Genomic DNA, 17617 nt, shown 5'->3' on the forward strand with positions numbered 1-17617 from the left:
AATATTACTATCTATACTTTATAATTTTAATAAAATGTTATCATATTTGAACAAAAAAAACTATTTTTCTTACTAATGTTATTATTTTCAAATTTTAATATCACATTATTTATTTATTTTGTATTTATTATTTATAATTTAAAATTTGTTTTGAAGTGGATAGAAATTTGTATGAAATGTTAATATATTATGATTGATTTATTAAAATTTTTAAAAGGTTATTACATTATTTATTTATTTTTCAAAAAAAGTATAATTTAAATATTTATCTAAAATTTTTGATAATTTGAGAAAATAATAATAAAAAAAAAATAGCTTGGCGCATTTAATAAGATGGATGAGAAAGGGACCATTTAGTAATTATCTTAAAAAGCATGTATCAAGACGTAATTTTAACGAACACAGGGGACTAGTTTTCAAAGAAAAAGTGTAAAACGCTTCGAATCATAACGGTCAAAAGGTAATGATTTATACATTATTTTAAAAAGTAAGTAATAAAGACGGAATTTTCACGAGCATCCCTTGAGTGGATGATAGAGATTAGGGAGTCGTTTCAGATAAGCACAAGGCTCATTAGCATACACCATTCCATAAGGCTCGCCGTCTCTGTCACTCTCTCATTCACTCTGCTGGATTGCGAAAAAGAAATGTCAGGCCCTCAGTGCTGTGAGAATCCACCAACCCTCAGCTCCAGCAGTGGAGCTGGGTGTGTTACAGAAATTGGAGGCCTCAAGGCCTATGTTTCAGGCCCTTCTGATTCCAAGCTTGCTATTCTTCTTATTTCAGACGTTTATGGTGACCACCCACTTCTCTATTTCTCTTCCACTCTGAAATTTTCGCGTTGGATCTCATGTTTTGATCTGTTTTCTTACATGGGTGTTGCCCGATTTTTGTTTTCCATGCATGATTCATTAGACTAAAATATCTCTTTCTGCGAGTAGTGATCGGATTACTTGGTTGGATCTCTGGGTTAGAATCCATTTTTAATCATAGCATGCCTATTGATACTTACAATAATTTCATCATGATTTTGGGTATTTCTTCTAGGGAGGAAGTGACTGTAGAAATAGAAGGTGATAGTTCTAAGGCTTTTTGAGGTTATTAACTTATTGTTAGGATGAAGACATATGTTGAGAAGTGAGAAAAAGATTATATTTGTTGCTTTGATCTTGATCCTCATTAGGCTTTGAATGAAGAGATGTCATGTGTGCTAAAACCAGTTTGTTTGGACTTCTGTTTTTCTACTGTCATCAAACTCTGACATGGTTTGTGGATGGTAGAAACCCTATTAGAACATTTTGAGGAAGAAATTGAAGTTGGATCAATAGCAGTTAAAATCATTTCATGTCTTATTCATTGGAACCAACAAAGCATTTCTCCTACGAATTCCTCCCCATGCAGACATCTATGGCAAAACTCTCCTTTTTTCAAAGATTGTGAATGTTTCAGTTTTGTTGCATTCTGGTACTAATTTTTTTTTAGTTATTTGTGGTTTTCTTTTTCCTCTTTTGGGTGAACTCCTCTCAGTAGACAGGTGATTGTTTCTTGAGAAAATTTTGATTGTATTTTGAATTTCAGATAGACAGAAAGGAAGTTCTAGATTTCGGACTAAATACACGAGTTACCAACTTGTTTATCATAATGGTTTTTGTTTGTTTGCATATTCATTTTCCTATTTGGACTATTTTGCAGGGTATGAAGCCCCAAATCTTAGGTATGTCTACTGCTCAACCATGCCTAATATGCAATAGGATCCAAGTATTTGAATTCTCGTAGTTACTAATGTTAAGTAGATTATAACGCATAATTTTGTGCAGATTTTAAGATTAATATCATCATCTTTCTACTTTGACTCTAAAGGAACCTTGCTGACAAAGTTGCGGGTGCTGGATTCTACGTGGTGGTCCCTGACTTCTTCTATGGAGATCCATTTTTACCTGAAACCAATATACCAGTCTGGATAAAAGCGCATGGAACGGTTTGTTTCTGATTTTATCCAAAATAGAGTTGCATTTATTTTTCGTTTACATATCCATCAGTATGTAAGTTTTATTCATAAGCCTTACTATCACATTCCTTTTTGCTGTTGTTGTTAGGATAAAGGATTTGAAGATGCAAAGCCGATTATTGCAGAACTGAGAAGTAAAGGCATAAACGCAATTGGAGCAGCAGGATTTTGCTGGGGTGGTGAGTTGTCTCTTTCACCTTGTTCTTAGTTAATCTTTCATGTTAACAGTGTCTTTTTTCCATTATGATATTGCACCAAGTATATAAGTATGACTGATTTATCCTGCATCTAGCTGGCCAAGGTTCTGACTGAATTGAATTCTTTATCAGCAAAAGTGGCCGTTGAGCTATCCAAGGCTGGTCACATTCAAGCTGCAGTGCTCTTACACCCTTCTTTTGTCACTGTGGATGATATAAAGGGTATGAATCTTAACCTTTAGAATATGTGCGCTTTTGTTAGGATTGAGCCATATGGACCCGACATGGTTGACGCTTAGCACATCCGAAGGCAAGGCCAGAGGCTCAGAACCATGACCCCTCAATCCACTAATTGTTTATTTATTTCAATTAAGAAGGCACCCCAAGAGGAACCGAAACTAGGACTAAACCTTATGTCCAACCAACTTCTAGTACCATCTGGGCTAGTTTGGACATAAGGTTTAGTCTTAGTTTCGATTCCTCCGGGGGACACCTCCTTAATTAGAACAAATAAACAATTGGTGGATTGAGGGGTCACTGAGCCTTTGGCCTTCCCTTTGGATGTCCTAAGCGCCAACCATGTTGGGCCCATATGGCTCAATCCTAACAATTTTCCCCTGAAAGATTCTGCATCTGGCTCTAATTCACAGCTTGCACACTCCCTGGATGGTAGCTTTCATATGGTATGGAATTCACAGCTTTCAACCTAGTTAGGTGCCTTCAGTCAAAAAATAAACAATGAAACTTCCAAAAAAGCAGTAATAAAACTGGGTTAGTACCAGTTCTCCGATGCTCCAAATAACACACACACCAGTTACCTAGTCACCTTGGGTTCCAATGAGGTATACTGTAGTTTGTTCATGACTTGTTTCAAGTTTTGATGATGCTGATCAGCAGCCCTTTGACAGAGGTTAAGGCACCAATTGCTATATTGGGAGCTGAAATTGACCAATATTCTCCACCAAAGCTCCTCAAACAGTTCGAGGAGGTTCTATCCACTAAACCCGAGGTATAAATCTCTCCTGTTTTGGCATTAAAATTGCAGATGATTTCTGCACCTTTGAACACCAATCCCATGCTGATTTTTCACAGGTCAACGGTTACGTGAAGATATTTCCTGGGGTTGATCATGGATGGTCTGTCAGGTACAAGGTTGAAGATGAAGAGGCCGTGAAGCAAGCCAATGAAGCACACCAGAACATGATGGACTGGTTTACCCAGTATGTTAAGTAAAGAGGACTTGGGCTATAAGAGTTTATGGTCTCTAGTTATAGTTCACTGCTCTTCTGCTGTATTATCAATAATGAGCCCAGATGGCTGAGCTTCCGTTTAGATGTTGTGTGGAAATTGAGTTATTCTGTTGTGTTTTAAGATAGAAAACCAGTGTCTACAATTTAACCAAACCTGTGTCTATGGTTGGATAGTCAAACCCCTACATCTCTGCCAGGAAGTGTTGACTTCTACTGGCATTCGTATACGTGGTCCAGGCACAAGCTTCAAAGCTTCAATACATATTAGTGTTAGAACATAAACGACGTCGTTTTTCTGAGGCGTATTCATTTTCTTTTCTTCTTTCTCTGTTTCCCATAGCTCTGAAAACTCACTCTCTCAGGAAGAAGAGGACAACATGCCTGATTCAGTGGTGTGAGAACCCACCAACCTTGAGCTCAAGCTGTGGAGGAGGCTCTGTTGTAGAAGTTGGAAGTCTTAAGGCCAACGTTGCTGGCCCTTCTGATTCCAAGCATTCTATTCTTCTTGTTGCTGACATTTTTGGTGATTACCCACTTAATCATTCTTCCAATCCTCATGATTCATGTTTTTATTTCATACTTCATATAACGTGATTTTCATGAAATTTAATGCTTATTACTTAATAACTTCAATTGATTTTAAGTTAAATTATAATTAACTTATTAATTTAAAACTTATTACTTAATTTTTATCAAAGTATTTAGGTTATTTAATAAAATTAATTTTAAATAATTAAATTGATATATTTATCTTTATCATAAATTATAATTAGAGTAATTATGAAAGTTAACTATGATTATTATATAGATAGGTATTGAAAAGACACTACCAATTAAGCGGTATATTTTTAAACTCTAAGGCTTATATCTTATTATTACTTATTTCTCTAGTAATACTTTTTTTCGATAGATATCGACAAAACATTATCAATCAAATGGTGACACATATATTTTCAAGTTTTAAGACTTATATATTTGTGGGTTCATCTACAGTTTTCAAATAATACTTTTTACGATAGGTATCAAAAAGATACTGCCAATTAGGTGGTACCACATATATTTTCAAGTTTTATGGTTTGTGTTTTATTCTCATCTGTTTGCACTCTCGAGTTTTAATCTTATTTATTTGTATTATGATTTAACAATTTAGATTTTATCATATATTTTCAATGGTCCAGATTTGGACTTTGCTAGATATCATTACGGTACCTATGCATTTTCTTTACTTTTATTCTCATCTTTGCACCAATTTCCTTGAAATTGTAAGTCAAGTTTGATAAGTCTCATTGATTCAAAGTTTGTTTGATTAGTGATAAAATTTACCAAGATTTAGAAAATTTAATTGAAAATCGAATAAAAATAAACACTTATTAAAGAATTTACATTCTGTATTATGGCATATACTTCAATTGGTAAGCAAAAAACTTGTAACTTTTTTAATAAGGTTACTAACTTTTTAAAGTTTTTCTATCAAGGAGATAACTCCAAGATAAAGGAGATTTAATGTATTGGATTTAAAGTTTGAATCGATTATTTTAAAATTTTCTCAAATTAAAACCAATCGAAAGTGATCGTGTCAGTTTTTTCTTTTTATATTCAACTATATTTCTTCGACTTTTTTTTTTCAAAAATTGAATTAATTATTATCAGAATTTCTTCGACCAAAACTAGTCTAAAATGATTATATTAATTTCTCATTTATACATCATACTTTGGCAAACAGACCCTAAATCAAATAAGATCTTACCAGTTTGGTTCTGCTTTTACTTGAGCAGATGATACGGCGTCGTTTTAGATAAGCAGAGAGGCTAGTATATAAAGTATCGACCAAACTTTGTGGAGGTTCGCTGTCGCTGTCACTCTCACTCTCTCACTGTCTCGTTGACTCTGATGGCTAGTGAAGAAGAAATGTCAGGCCCTCAGTGCTGTGAGAATCCACCTACCCTCACCTCCAGCAGTGGAGCTGGGTGTGTTGCAGAAATTGGAGGCCTCAAGGCCTACGTTTCAGGCCCTTCTGATTCCAAGCTTGTCATTCTTCTTGTTTCAGACCTTTTTGGTGATCACCCACTTCCCTAATTCTCTTCCACTTTGAAATTTTCATGTTGGATCTCATGTTTTGATCTATTTTCTTACATGGGTGTTGCCTGATTTTTGTTTTCCATGCTTGATTCATTGGGGTGAGATGTCTCTATCTGCAAGTAGTGATTAGGTTACTTGGTTGAATCTTTGGTTAGATTCCATTCTTAGTCATATTGATACTTGGTTTCAATTTTCATGTGTTGTGTTTGGGATAATTTCATCTTGACTTTAGGTATTTTTTCTTGGGAGTGACGGTAGAAGGTGATAGTCATGTTTTTAGGTTAACTTTGTTGGTAAGGTGAGGGCATATTTTGAGCAGTGAGAAAAAGATTATATGTGTTACTTCGATATTGGTCTGAACAGTTCATCATCCATCCTTGGGCCTTTTTTAAAAGATACCATAATTTTAAAAAATATTTTTTAAAATACTGCCCTTTCAAAAATATTTCCAAATTTATGACACTTTATACAACAAGACACCACATAAATTTAAAAAAAAACATGAAAAATAAATTAATTTACATAAAATATATATATATCAAAAGAAAAAGTAGAAAAAAGAGAAATGAAATGAATGAAATCATGTCTTGAACACACAATTTCATGATAGATAGGTGATTGTTTTTCTTGAGGAAATTTTGATTGTATTTTGAATCTCAGATGGACATAGAAATGAAGTTCTAGACTTTAGAGAAAATGGACATAAACACCAACTTGTTTATCATAATGGGTTTTGTTTGTTTGCATATTCATTTTCTTATTCGGTCTATTTTTCAGGGTATGAAGCCCCAAATCTTAGGTATGTCTACTGCTCAACCATGCCTATTTTTAGTATTTTTTAGACTTTTGAATTGATTATTTGTTTTTCTGTCATGGATTTATTGAGAAAGGAGAAAAGGATAAAAACTTTGGAATCATACAATAGGAGATTTAGAAAATGATAGAAAATTGATAACACAAGATTCAAAAAAAATCTTCCAATGAATAGGTGACTCAAAGACAATTAGGGAATTGCATAGACATTTTAAACTTGAATTCCTTTAATTAAGGGTAATGAAAGACGACGTAGAAAGGGAATAACTTTACCTCTAGTCTTTTTATTTGATTCTAAGTTTTAACTCCAAAGACCCCTAGTTTTTCTCATATGGAATTGCAATTCTAACATGTAAGTTTGTGCCAAATCTTTGATTATAAATCATATCAAACCACTTTTCTCTAGCTTCTAATGTGATATCCCATGTCGGATATGGGAGAAGGTTCCTAACGCTATATAAGTACAAACCCTTCTTAACTTTGTAGATGCATTTTAAAGTCTTGAAGACCTTTTGAAGCTATCTAAAATAGATAATATCTATGTTGTGGGCCATTATAAATGGTATCAGAGTCCATCCCCGACCTCGTGTGAGGATTTGTTTGCCGAGGGGTGTCTACATGTAGCGGATGGAGGGGGTTGATTGTGATATCAAATAAGGTGTAACAAGAAAATCCACAAACTAAAAAACTTACTGTCTTTATTTATCATTTTCACCTTCAGATCTATGCAAACAAAAAGAGAAGAAAAATTTTCTTCACATTGGCATCGGATGTTAAGTAGATTATAGCGTGTAATTATGTGCAGCTTTTTAGATTAATATCATTATCTTTCTACTTTGACTCTAAAGGAAGCTTGCTGACAAAGTTGCGGCTGCTGGATTCTACGTGGTGGTCCCTGACTTCTTCTATGGGGACCCATTTGTACCCGAAACCATGACTATACCAGTCTGGATAAAAAAGCACATGGAATGGTTTGTTTCTGAGTTTATCCAAAATAGAGTTGCATTTATTTTTCGCTTACATATCCACCAGTATGTAATTAGACAAAAATTCACATTCTTGTTTGCTGTTGTTGTTAGGATAAAGGATTTGAAGATGCAAAACCTGTTGTTGCAGAACTGAGAAGTAAAGGCATAAATGCAATTGGAGCAGCGGGATTTTGCTGGGGTGGTGAGCTTTCTCTTTCACCTTGTTCTTAGTTGATCTTTCATGTTAACAGAGTCTTTTTTTTCCTTAATGATATTGCACCAAGCATACAAGTATGATAGATTAATTCTGCATCTTGCTGGCTAAGGTTCTGACTAAATTGAATTCTTATCAGCAAAAGTAGTTGTTGAGCTATCCAAGGTGGACCAGATTCAGGCTGCAGTGCTCTTTCACCCTGCTCGTGTCACTGTGGATGATATAAAGGGTATGAATGTTAATTTGTTCATGACTCGTTTCAAGTTTTGATGATGCTGATTAGCAGTTCTTTGACAGAGATTAAGGCACCAACTGCTATATTGGGAGCTGAAACTGACCATGTCTCTCCACCCGAGCTCCTCAAACAGTTCGAGGAGGTTTTATCCACTAAACCTGAGGTATAAATCTCTAATGTCTTGGCATTAAATTTGCTGATGATTTATGCACCTTTTAACACCAATCATCCCATGCTGGTTTTGTACAGGTCAATGGTTACGTGAAGATATTTCCCGGGGTAGCTCATGGATGGTCTGTCAGGTACAAGGTTGAAGATGAAGAGGCCGTGAAGCGAGCCGACGAATCACACCAGAACATGATGGACTGGTTTGCCCAATATGTTAAGTAAAGGGGACTTGGGCTATTGAATCCAAATCTTCTAAGACTTTTAAGAAAATTAATACTTAAATATGGTATCATACCTTGATTTGGTGAGAGGTCGTGTGTTCAAGCTACCTCTTCAATTTTTTTTATCGCTATCAGTATGTATTGTTAGTATCAAAGGTTTAACATTACAATAAAATATTTTATATAATATTCTTTTTAAAAAATATATACCAATTAAAAAATCGAGATATTTATACTATATAGTTTTATTGAGACTGTCTGTTACCCATATTTCCACTAAAGATTTACGTGGTTGCCATTCCTTTACTGCACATCACTTGCACATTTTTTTCCCTTTCAAAATAAGCTTACCCATTTATTATGTTACATGTAAATATAAGAAATGTAAATGATTTTTAATAAAATGCAACTGTTAAAATCAAATAAATAATCATAAAAAAATATATATATCAAAACAATAGAAAAATAACGTTCATACTTCTTTCCGCTTCCTTTTTCCAATTTTCACAGCAACTAAATGAACATTAATCTCAAAAAAAAAAAAATTGAATATTTAAAATGATATCTAAATAAAAATATATATACATTACTACCTAATATTTTAGGTGTCTTGCACGTAAACTAAACCTAGTTTTTAAATTTTTTAATTAAAAAGAGAGGAAAAAAGAAAAAAAAAGAAATGGGAAAAAATGGCCCTTGGTGCCTTGTATGTTAAACAAACCTAGTTTTTAATTAAAAAGTGAGGAAAAATGAAAAGAAAAAAAAAGGGAAATAGGGAAAAAAAAATGGCTAGGTGTCTTGCCCGGAACCAAACCTAGTTTTTAATTTTTTTTTTAATTAAAAAGAGAGGAAAAAAAGAAAAAAAAAAAGGAAATGGGGAAAAAAAATGGCCCTTGTTAGGTGTCTTGCACTTAAACCAAACCTAGTTTTTAATTAAAAAGAGAAAGAAAAAAAAAAAAGGGCCCTTGTTTGACTACTGAGAATTAGGATTGAAGGATTCTCAACTTTTGACTGATCATTTTCCATTTTTACCCTTCCATGCAATTACATGGAAGCATTTTCTTAAACGACGTCGTTTTATGAGGCGTATTCATTTTCTCTTCTTTTCCTCTTCGTCTCTGTTAGTTTCCCATCGCTCTGAAATTCAGTCGCTCAAGAAGAAGAGGACAACATGTCTGATTCACAGTGCTGTGAGAACCCACCAAACCTGACCTCAATCTGTGGGGGAGGCTCTGTTATAGAGGTTGGAGGTCTCAAGGCCTACGTTGCTGGCCCTTCTGATTCCAAGCATGCTATTCTTCTCGTTTCTGACATTTTTGGTGATTACCCATTTCAGCATATCTCTTCCAATCTACATGATTCATGTTTTGATTTGATCCTTTATCTAAAACTAGACATGGGTTTTCTTCCATTTACGTTTTTCATGCTTAATACATGGAAATTCATGCTTCTTTCTTCCAATATTTATGGTTTTTTCAGTTAGGTCATGTAAGAGGTTTTCAGGGTTTAGGCATAGACCCTGTCACAGAATATACTTCCAGTATCCATTGTTTGATTTGCTTGCTTCTCTCTAATTATTTGACACCTTGTGATCATGGTTAGACCAACCATCAAATTGTTAGCCATCATAGTTCTTCTAATCGTTAATATTTTCTGTATCTGGGATTTATCAGTGTTTTAGAGTTTCTTGCTTATATGTCATCTTTTGATAGTAGATTTTGGTAATATTTGCATCTCTTTTTGTGTAACAAATTTATATGTTATAGGTCAAGCTGAAATTCATATGTTTGACAAGGGTGGATTATCTCTGCAATTTACAGAACTTGGGCTTTCTATGCACACAATTTTTCATTTTTCATTTTTCATTTTTCCTTTTTCTCAGATGGGGTTTCTTAGACTTATGTCTTTTTTTGCAGGATATGAAGCACCAAAATTCAGGTATGCCCATTTCTGAACTCTGGACTTTGGATCTAAAGGATGGATCCAACTGACCCCTTCTTCAAGTTCAGATGCTGAATGATAATCCCCTTTTGTTATCATCCAATCGAATTTTTTTCCTCATTTGATTATTTGCTTGTTTGCTTTACCTTGCTCAAGTAAATGATGAACTCATGGAGCCTTACACATATGAAAACTTTTGGCAAGTTTGTCAGTGGTAACTCATTCATCAACAAGGAAATGGTGTATGCTTCATGATCATTTATGTGTCTATTATGCTTCAGAACCCGTTTGGGAGTGATTCTAGTTAAAATGTTTTTATTTGTAGTGCTTTTGTTGGTAGCACTTCCATTAGAAATGCAATCGCTTAATGTTTGGATATAAACTAAAAGAAGTACTTTGATAGCGTTTTTGGTAATGTATTATATTATATTACTTACCAAGTGATTGTATAGGAATCACTTCAAATGATATTCCTGGTTTTTAAAATTGATTTTAAAAATTTGTCAAACACTTAATTTTTTGTAAGAAAGCACTTTTTGCCCTTCTCAAAATCACTCCCAAACAGTCTCGTAATCCCTTCCAAATTCTTCTCTCCCTCTGGGATAAAATTTCCCTAATCAGTTTATAATTTTTCTTATTCTCTTTATCAATTTTGTGCTACTAAGGCCTTTAGTAAACTTTGTTTAATCATTAGATGTTAACTGAAGGAGTTTAGATGCTGTTACTTGGGAAACCTTATGAAGGTGATCACTAGTTCCTTAGAAAAGAAAACATGTGTCGAACCAGTCCATGGATTTCATATCTCCTCCTCCTTCGAATAATACTGATGTAGAAATGGAGAAACTCAACAATGCTTCACCTTAGCTCAGAGAGAAATGAAGAACCCCCAAATGTAGCGTTTTAGCTTGTGGAGGAAGAAAGGAAGAAACATCAAAACATTGCCTTTTAACGCAGAAGGGAAGAAACAGATAAACTTCATACGCTGCATTTTGATGCAGGAAAGCAAAGAACAAGAACCACAAAACATGATGTTTTGACTGAGAGAGAAAGAAACAGAGACCCAAACAATGAAGTAGGGGGAAATGGAGAAACCTGGATATTGTTGTATTTCATGCATATTATCTCCATTTAAAACACCGCATATTCAGAAGTCTTTGATTACAGTTCACAGAGGAGACTGACAAACTCATATCTTTAAGTATCTAACCAAGTTTCAATTTGCCATTATGTTCATAAGGATTTAAATACTTGAAATAGCTTAGTATACGGAAATATAGATTGTTTTATCAATCAAAATTGTTATTTTGGATCCTTTTGCTCTTCTTTGTCGGTCTCTGTCTTGTTTCCTTCCTTTTTTTCCTGTTCTTTTTCTATTTTTTTTTTTTTTTTTGACTTTTGAGGCTTGTGTCTCATATTTCTTTTGTTAATATTGGAATCTACCTAAGTAATTTGCCCTGTCAAAAGAGAAAATGGAACTTGATTTTCTAATTTCTTAGACACCTTGCTTGTAGGCTTGTAACTTGGATTACCTTTATTTTCAGCTAGTGAACTTTACTTGTTACATTTGGACACTGTGTGAATCATGGAAAGTACTAGAAAAGGGAAAAGAAATAGGAAGGCAATTCAAGTTCTCTTGTTTGGCTTGCAATTGAAGATACGAAGGAAAAGAAAAATTAGATGCAGATCATTTAGAACCTACACATATTTTATATTCTTTGTCCTTTATATGGAAGAGGATTAAAATTTTGAGTGTATAAATATTTCTAAAGCCTAATATCAGGTTCACCTTATTGTTACTATAAAGGAAGCTTGCTGACAAAGTTGCTGCTGCCGGATTCTATGTGGTGGTTCCTGACTTCTTCTATGGAGACCCTTTTGTTTTTGACATTCCTGAGAAGCCCATAGAAGTTTGGAGAGAATCTCACGGAACAGTTTGTTTCTTACTCTAAAAAGCAATAATTTGATCTATGATACATTTAATAAATTCATCATACATTTCATCTTTTTAAACAGGCTTAGTTGATATAATGTACTTTCCATATCATCATGGCTCATCTATGATTTACAGTTGGATAAAACTTGCATAAAGCTGTAATGAATCAGCTGTGCTATGAGTTTTAAAATCATATTTCATTAATTTTCTATATTTCTTTTTAATGTTCTTGTTAGGACAAAGGATTTGAAGATGCTAAACCAGTTATTGCAGCTTTAAAGAGTAAAGGTATATCCACAATAGGAGCTGCAGGGTTTTGTTGGGGAGGTGAGAGATTCATCCTTTTTTGGACTGTTGAAACCTTTCATTCTTTGGACTTATAGTATGAGCTTGCCAAAATGCTGACTTTCTGTCATAATTAGCCAAGGTGGTCGTAGAGCTGGCAAAGTCTGATTACATTCAGTCTGCAGTGCTGTTACACCCTTCCCGTGTCACTGTGGATGACATTAAAGGTATAAATCTTCATTGCAGATGCATCCAAATTATGAGCATGAATCCTGTACACATTTTACACTGGGTTTTCCTTTGAAAGCTCGCAAATGTATGACCCTAATGTAGTGTAATGTTGGAAAAAGTCCTGTGGCCTGTTCCAACTTGTTTCTATAAGGCTTTATTCAGTTCCTACTCACTTTTTCAGCATCCGGTTTTTACTCAAGAGGATTAACCAGGGCTAGAATGAGTCCCAACCACCAGAAGAGAGTAGCATAGTTCCTAGTTATTTCCTAAAGTAACGAGTCCAACTCACACTTCTTTTCTCAGAGGTCAAGGCCCCAATCGCTGTGCTAGGCGCTGAGATTGACAAGGCATCTCCCCCAGAACTTCTCAAGCAATTTGAGGAAGTCTTATCGACAAAACCTGAGGTAAGGGATCTCATTACATGACTTATCTACCCTTTTTCTACTTCATAATGGAATTGATCCTTGGCTTCTTTTACAGGTTAATAGCTATGTCAAGATATTTCCTGGGGTTGTCCATGGATGGTCTGTTAGATACAAAGATGAAAACGAGATCGAAGTGAAGAGCGCCGAAGAAGCCCATCAGAACATGGTGGACTGGTTCACCAGGTATGTAAAATAGGGGACCCAGGCAAGGTTACTAGCATATTTCCAATTTCTCCTTGTAGTTGACCCAAAAGAAGACTGATAAACTATTTTTCTTGATGATTCAAACTCATTTGGGCATGTACTCTTCTCTGAGAGCTTTATCACATTATTACTATATGTTCTTGAGTCACCCACCTATCCTTCAGAAATGGAGGGGAAAGAGGAAAAATGCTTGTATTTTTTTTTTTTGAAAAAGTTCAATAAGAAGGCAATAAAACTATTGTGTATTGTGGAAGCTTAAAAAAAAAAGGTGATGTATGTACAATTCCACTTTTAGCATATGTTTATTTGATTGATAATTTAATGATTAGGTGGTGTTTGTTTTTTTACTTAATTTTAAATAGAACCTTAATGCTTAATAGTGTTAAATATTAGGTTGTTTTTTTTTGTAGTATTTTATTTCTATTAAGTATTAAAAAGTAAAGAAAAATCAATATGCTATTTTTTCTATTTAGAAAAAGTTACATATTTTGGTTTTTTCTATTTAGTAAAAAGTTTATAATAAGTAATGAAAAAATAGAAAAACAAACAATCTAAATTCTGAAAACAAATTGTTTTAAACAAAAATCCAAAAAAACAAACACCACCTAATGTCATAAAAAAAATGATACAAATTAATCATACTACTAATAATTTTTTTATTAAAATACTAGGATCACCTGTTTTAAGCATAGGGAGGATAAAAGCTTAAGGGAAAGGGAAGATGCAAAAGCAAAACTCAAATTTGGCAACATATAGGCTATGTTTGTTTATAGGAAAATTTGAGAGAAAATACGAAACAAAAATGGAAAAGAAAAATAGAATGAAAGAAAATAAAAAATAAATTTAAAATCAATAAATTATTTTTATATAATTTTTTATTATTGTTAAAAAAATTTAACTTCTTTTATTTATATATATACTTATAATATTATATTCATATGATAGTTCTATCATAATTGAACCATTGGTCCAATTAATGAACCATAACCCGATAATTTTTTTGGTTTTAATAACATTAGTACCTTTTCGATATTGATAAAAAAAAAACATTAGTACCTTTTCGATATGATACCGAAGGAGTGTCATTAAGTACCAAAGGCTCATCCTAATTGAAACATGTATTGCAGAGAAAATTGTTGATGTATTATTATTTAGAAGTACATTACATTCAACAACAATACAAGAACAAGAACAAGAGCTTTCTCTTTTATGGATTAATTCTTATCCGCTTAACTTGCTCTTTAATTTGAGAGCCATTAACTACTAATGATTCTAGTAAGTCCACTCTTTGGGGAGAAATATCTCCTGGGAGTTCTGGTGTGTTGATACTTCTTTCCCATTTTTATTGCCAACTGAAATGGGATTTCCAGCTTTTGGATTATTAGAATTTGTAACATCTGCAAGTGAAGAATGAACATGAATACTAGTGGTAAGTAATAAATCCCGGGAATCAATCAGAAAATCAATGGAAAACAGACCTTTCTGGGGAGAAACTTGCAGGCCCAGTGCATGAACATTGAGGTTGAGAGCATGAACCACACGAGAAGGGAGGAGAACAGGAGAGCAAGCTGCAGAAATCATTGGAGATTGTGAATTCCATTGGTAGATATATAGAACCTGTTTTTCGTTCTTTGGAACTGAAAATTAGGAAAACATTTCTGATAATAAAAAAACAGAAAACACAATGGACTATTTTTAAAAATAATAAAAAATAATTATCCACTAGAAGTTATATTTCTTCTGCGGAACATCATAAAATGGTTTTCAAAAATCGATTTTTAGAAGTGTTTTCGCTGAACAGTATCATTTCAATGCTATGTAGGAGACTAATGTTTTTTTGTTGAACTAACAATTTGACTAAAGATTGAGAGAGATTCACGGGAACCAAACAAACGTTACCAGGTTTCTTGCTTGGTTGGAAGTTGGTGCCTGCTCTTCGAGGAAGGAAAACTCCAGTTCCACAAGATCTTCGACCAGAATCTAGGAAAATGGCTTGCATTCCGGGTCCCCCAGATGCCCAGTTTGTTGGAAATCTTGATTTCTGATGGGGTTTCAAGCTATATTTTGAGTGCTGTTTCATCATCATCATTAACAACAGAAACAAACAGTTAATCAAATATGGATGGTTCTTCCTCTCTACTTGATAAACTTCGACCACTTCTAATGCAAATTTACTATGAAGTATGTCATAGAGTGTGTTTGATAATATTTTGGAAGCAATATTCGATAGTTTGAAGGACGTACCACTGGAACTGCAGGGTCTGCAGCAGACTTGAGCCCATGCCTACGCTCTCTATGGGATTCATTCCTCAAATTTACCTGCCAAAATGCAAAACAAACCATCACACTGAGTTGCAGAGCCATGCATGATTCAGAGAAGAAAATTGAAATGGAAGTGAGAAAAACGCAGAGAAAATGTGGAGGAGGAGGAGACCTTAAAGTTAGAGTCACAGGCCTCGGCCACTACATGGGAAGGCAGCCATGACATTGCTTCTTCGAAACCCACTTGAATATCTTCTTCAATCTCCATCGAAACCCTTCTTTTCCTTTTCACTTTCTTCCTCCTTTGTTCTCTTTCTTTCTGGGTTTTGTTTTCAAGCTTTGGAGTTCCAACTTCTCACCTGCAACTCAACCATACACATATAGTTACGTGGCTGGATATATATAGAGAGGTCGGGGACTCTGTTGGATTCACCCTCCACGCTCTTTTCTTGCGTTGCGGAGGGTGAACTCACTTTGATCGCTCTGATTGGTGCGTGGTAATCACGCTCTGTTTCTAAGATTATGGTTCTCTTTTGTGGATTTACCAATTGACCTTCGTTTTTTCTATAATTACGAAAATACCACGTAAATTTTCCAATCCCATATGTTAATTTCATTTTTGCGTTTCCCTAATTACCTACATTTTCTTTTAATTTTAAAAAAAGAATATATATATACATATATATTTAATTTTTTGGTTTGTAGCTTTATTTCTTAAAATATAATAATAACATTTTAATAATTTCATTAAATATAAAATAACTTTTAATATAAAAATGAAACTTGCACGATAAATAATAATTTTTAATCTTTTAAATTAAATTTTTTTCCCTAAATCATCATATTTTTAATAAATTAATCTAATAAGAATACGAAACTCTTATTAATTTTTTTCTTATAAGTTATGTATGATTTTTAGAAAATTTGATTGAAAATGTGAGAAAAGTGAAATAGAAAGAAAAAATAGAAGAAAGTAAAAAATAGATTAAAAAAATCAATAAATTATTTTTATATATTTTTAAAATTTTATTTTATTTATTTATTTTATATATAAAAACTAAATAATTTTAAAATACATAAATTTTCAATTAATTTTAATTATATCTAATTTTCTTTCATATAATTTTTTATAATAAAATCAAATATTAGAAAACTTTTTATGTTAACATTTTTTTCTTTCTTTAGTACTTTCCCGGTATCAAACATACCCTTAACTTCTCATGAAATTAATCTAATATAAATTCATACTAAATTGTTCAAATTCGATTTTCTATTTGATCCATATCCAAAAAAAGTCTATGGTGACAAACTAGTAATTTAAGAAGAACACGAGGGGTAATAAAGTAATTGAAAGAATACAAATATATAATATTCGCATGGGACGACGAGGTTAGTTGGGTTGGGTTCGGTGAACCCCTAAACCCGATGGTTGGTGCAGTTATTCCTTACTGCTCCACGTACTTGTTTTCATTTCTTTTGTTTCTTACAACAAATTTTCATTTCATTTGTTTTTGTTTTTGTTTTTGTTAATGAGTGGTGAGTGTGATACAAGGAGGTGGATAGGGTTAAGGGTGGTGGCTCATCCATCTCTGGAGTGTGGCTTCTGCCCCTTCGAATTTCTTAACCACCAAACCAACCCACCCACACTGCCCTTGGGGTAGTTTGGTTTTAGGGCAGTTGGTCCTACATTGGATTTGTGTTAAGGTGACATATTACTCAAATATTTCTCTACTTGTTTTGTCCTTTACTGGATAAGGTTTGGTTAAAAGGGTTTCTATCTAAGCTGATTTCAAAATGTTATCCAATTTAAAACATTAGTCCTAAGTGGCGATGATAATGAGACGGATTTTGTCTATCTTCCCTTGTTGGTTCAACTCTTTGATGTTAAATACTTTGAGAAACAAATTAAATTGCAATAAAATATCATGCTTTATTGCCCGTGTATTCTTTTCTAATCAAATTGATAGTCCAAGGTTTCCTCGCTGTGATATTTTGATGATTAGAAAACAAAGTTAAGTGATTAGTGATGTTCTTAATATCTTTGATGTTAGTCTATCTAAAGATTGTTAATAAATTAAGAGGAAAATGAAGATTAAGAAGACATTATTCGGATATCAATGCAATGAAGACGGTTAGGATCATATTCTTTAAGGTTGAGCGGTGTACTAGGAGCAAATTGCATT

The 17617-nt window shown here is 33.5% G+C and overlaps 4 protein-coding genes across 4 annotated transcripts; 3 read left to right on the forward strand and 1 right to left on the reverse strand.

The window, feature by feature from the left end:
• The first annotated feature begins 495 nt into the window (after positions 1-495).
• On the forward strand, positions 496-3737 carry LOC100257884 (endo-1,3;1,4-beta-D-glucanase). Its single transcript, XM_002275661.5, has 7 exons — positions 496-795; positions 1693-1714; positions 1861-1978; positions 2097-2187; positions 2338-2427; positions 3114-3214; positions 3298-3737. The coding sequence occupies exons 1-7, from the start codon at positions 531-533 to the stop codon at positions 3436-3438; spliced, it is 828 nt and encodes a 275-aa protein (XP_002275697.1). The 5' UTR covers positions 496-530; the 3' UTR covers positions 3439-3737.
• Positions 3738-5313: 1576 nt separating this feature from the next.
• Positions 5314-8391, forward strand: LOC100263020 (endo-1,3;1,4-beta-D-glucanase). Its single transcript, XM_002275561.5, has 7 exons — positions 5314-5511; positions 6312-6333; positions 7196-7322; positions 7427-7517; positions 7669-7758; positions 7827-7927; positions 8014-8391. Exons 1-7 carry the CDS (start codon positions 5346-5348, stop codon positions 8152-8154), a joined length of 738 nt encoding a protein of 245 aa, XP_002275597.2. The 5' UTR covers positions 5314-5345; the 3' UTR covers positions 8155-8391.
• An 805-nt stretch (positions 8392-9196) lies between these two features.
• LOC100240756 (endo-1,3;1,4-beta-D-glucanase-like) lies at positions 9197-13320 on the forward strand. The gene is made up of 7 exons (XM_002275465.3): positions 9197-9472; positions 10070-10091; positions 11899-12025; positions 12264-12354; positions 12450-12539; positions 12847-12947; positions 13024-13320. The coding sequence occupies exons 1-7, from the start codon at positions 9325-9327 to the stop codon at positions 13162-13164; spliced, it is 720 nt and encodes a 239-aa protein (XP_002275501.1). The 5' UTR covers positions 9197-9324; the 3' UTR covers positions 13165-13320.
• A 978-nt stretch (positions 13321-14298) lies between these two features.
• On the reverse strand, positions 14299-15856 carry LOC104879777 (uncharacterized). Its single transcript, XM_010653818.3, has 5 exons — positions 15607-15856; positions 15417-15491; positions 15072-15243; positions 14651-14740; positions 14299-14569 (listed from the first exon to the last, which is right to left on the reverse strand). The coding sequence occupies exons 1-5, from the start codon at positions 15700-15702 to the stop codon at positions 14445-14447; spliced, it is 558 nt and encodes a 185-aa protein (XP_010652120.1). The 5' UTR covers positions 15703-15856; the 3' UTR covers positions 14299-14444.
• Between the last annotated feature and the right edge of the window lie 1761 nt (positions 15857-17617).

The sequence above is a fragment of the Vitis vinifera genome, chromosome 7 (genome assembly GCF_030704535.1).
Source record: "Vitis vinifera cultivar Pinot Noir 40024 chromosome 7, ASM3070453v1".
In the NCBI taxonomy this organism is placed as follows: domain Eukaryota; kingdom Viridiplantae; phylum Streptophyta; class Magnoliopsida; order Vitales; family Vitaceae; genus Vitis; species Vitis vinifera.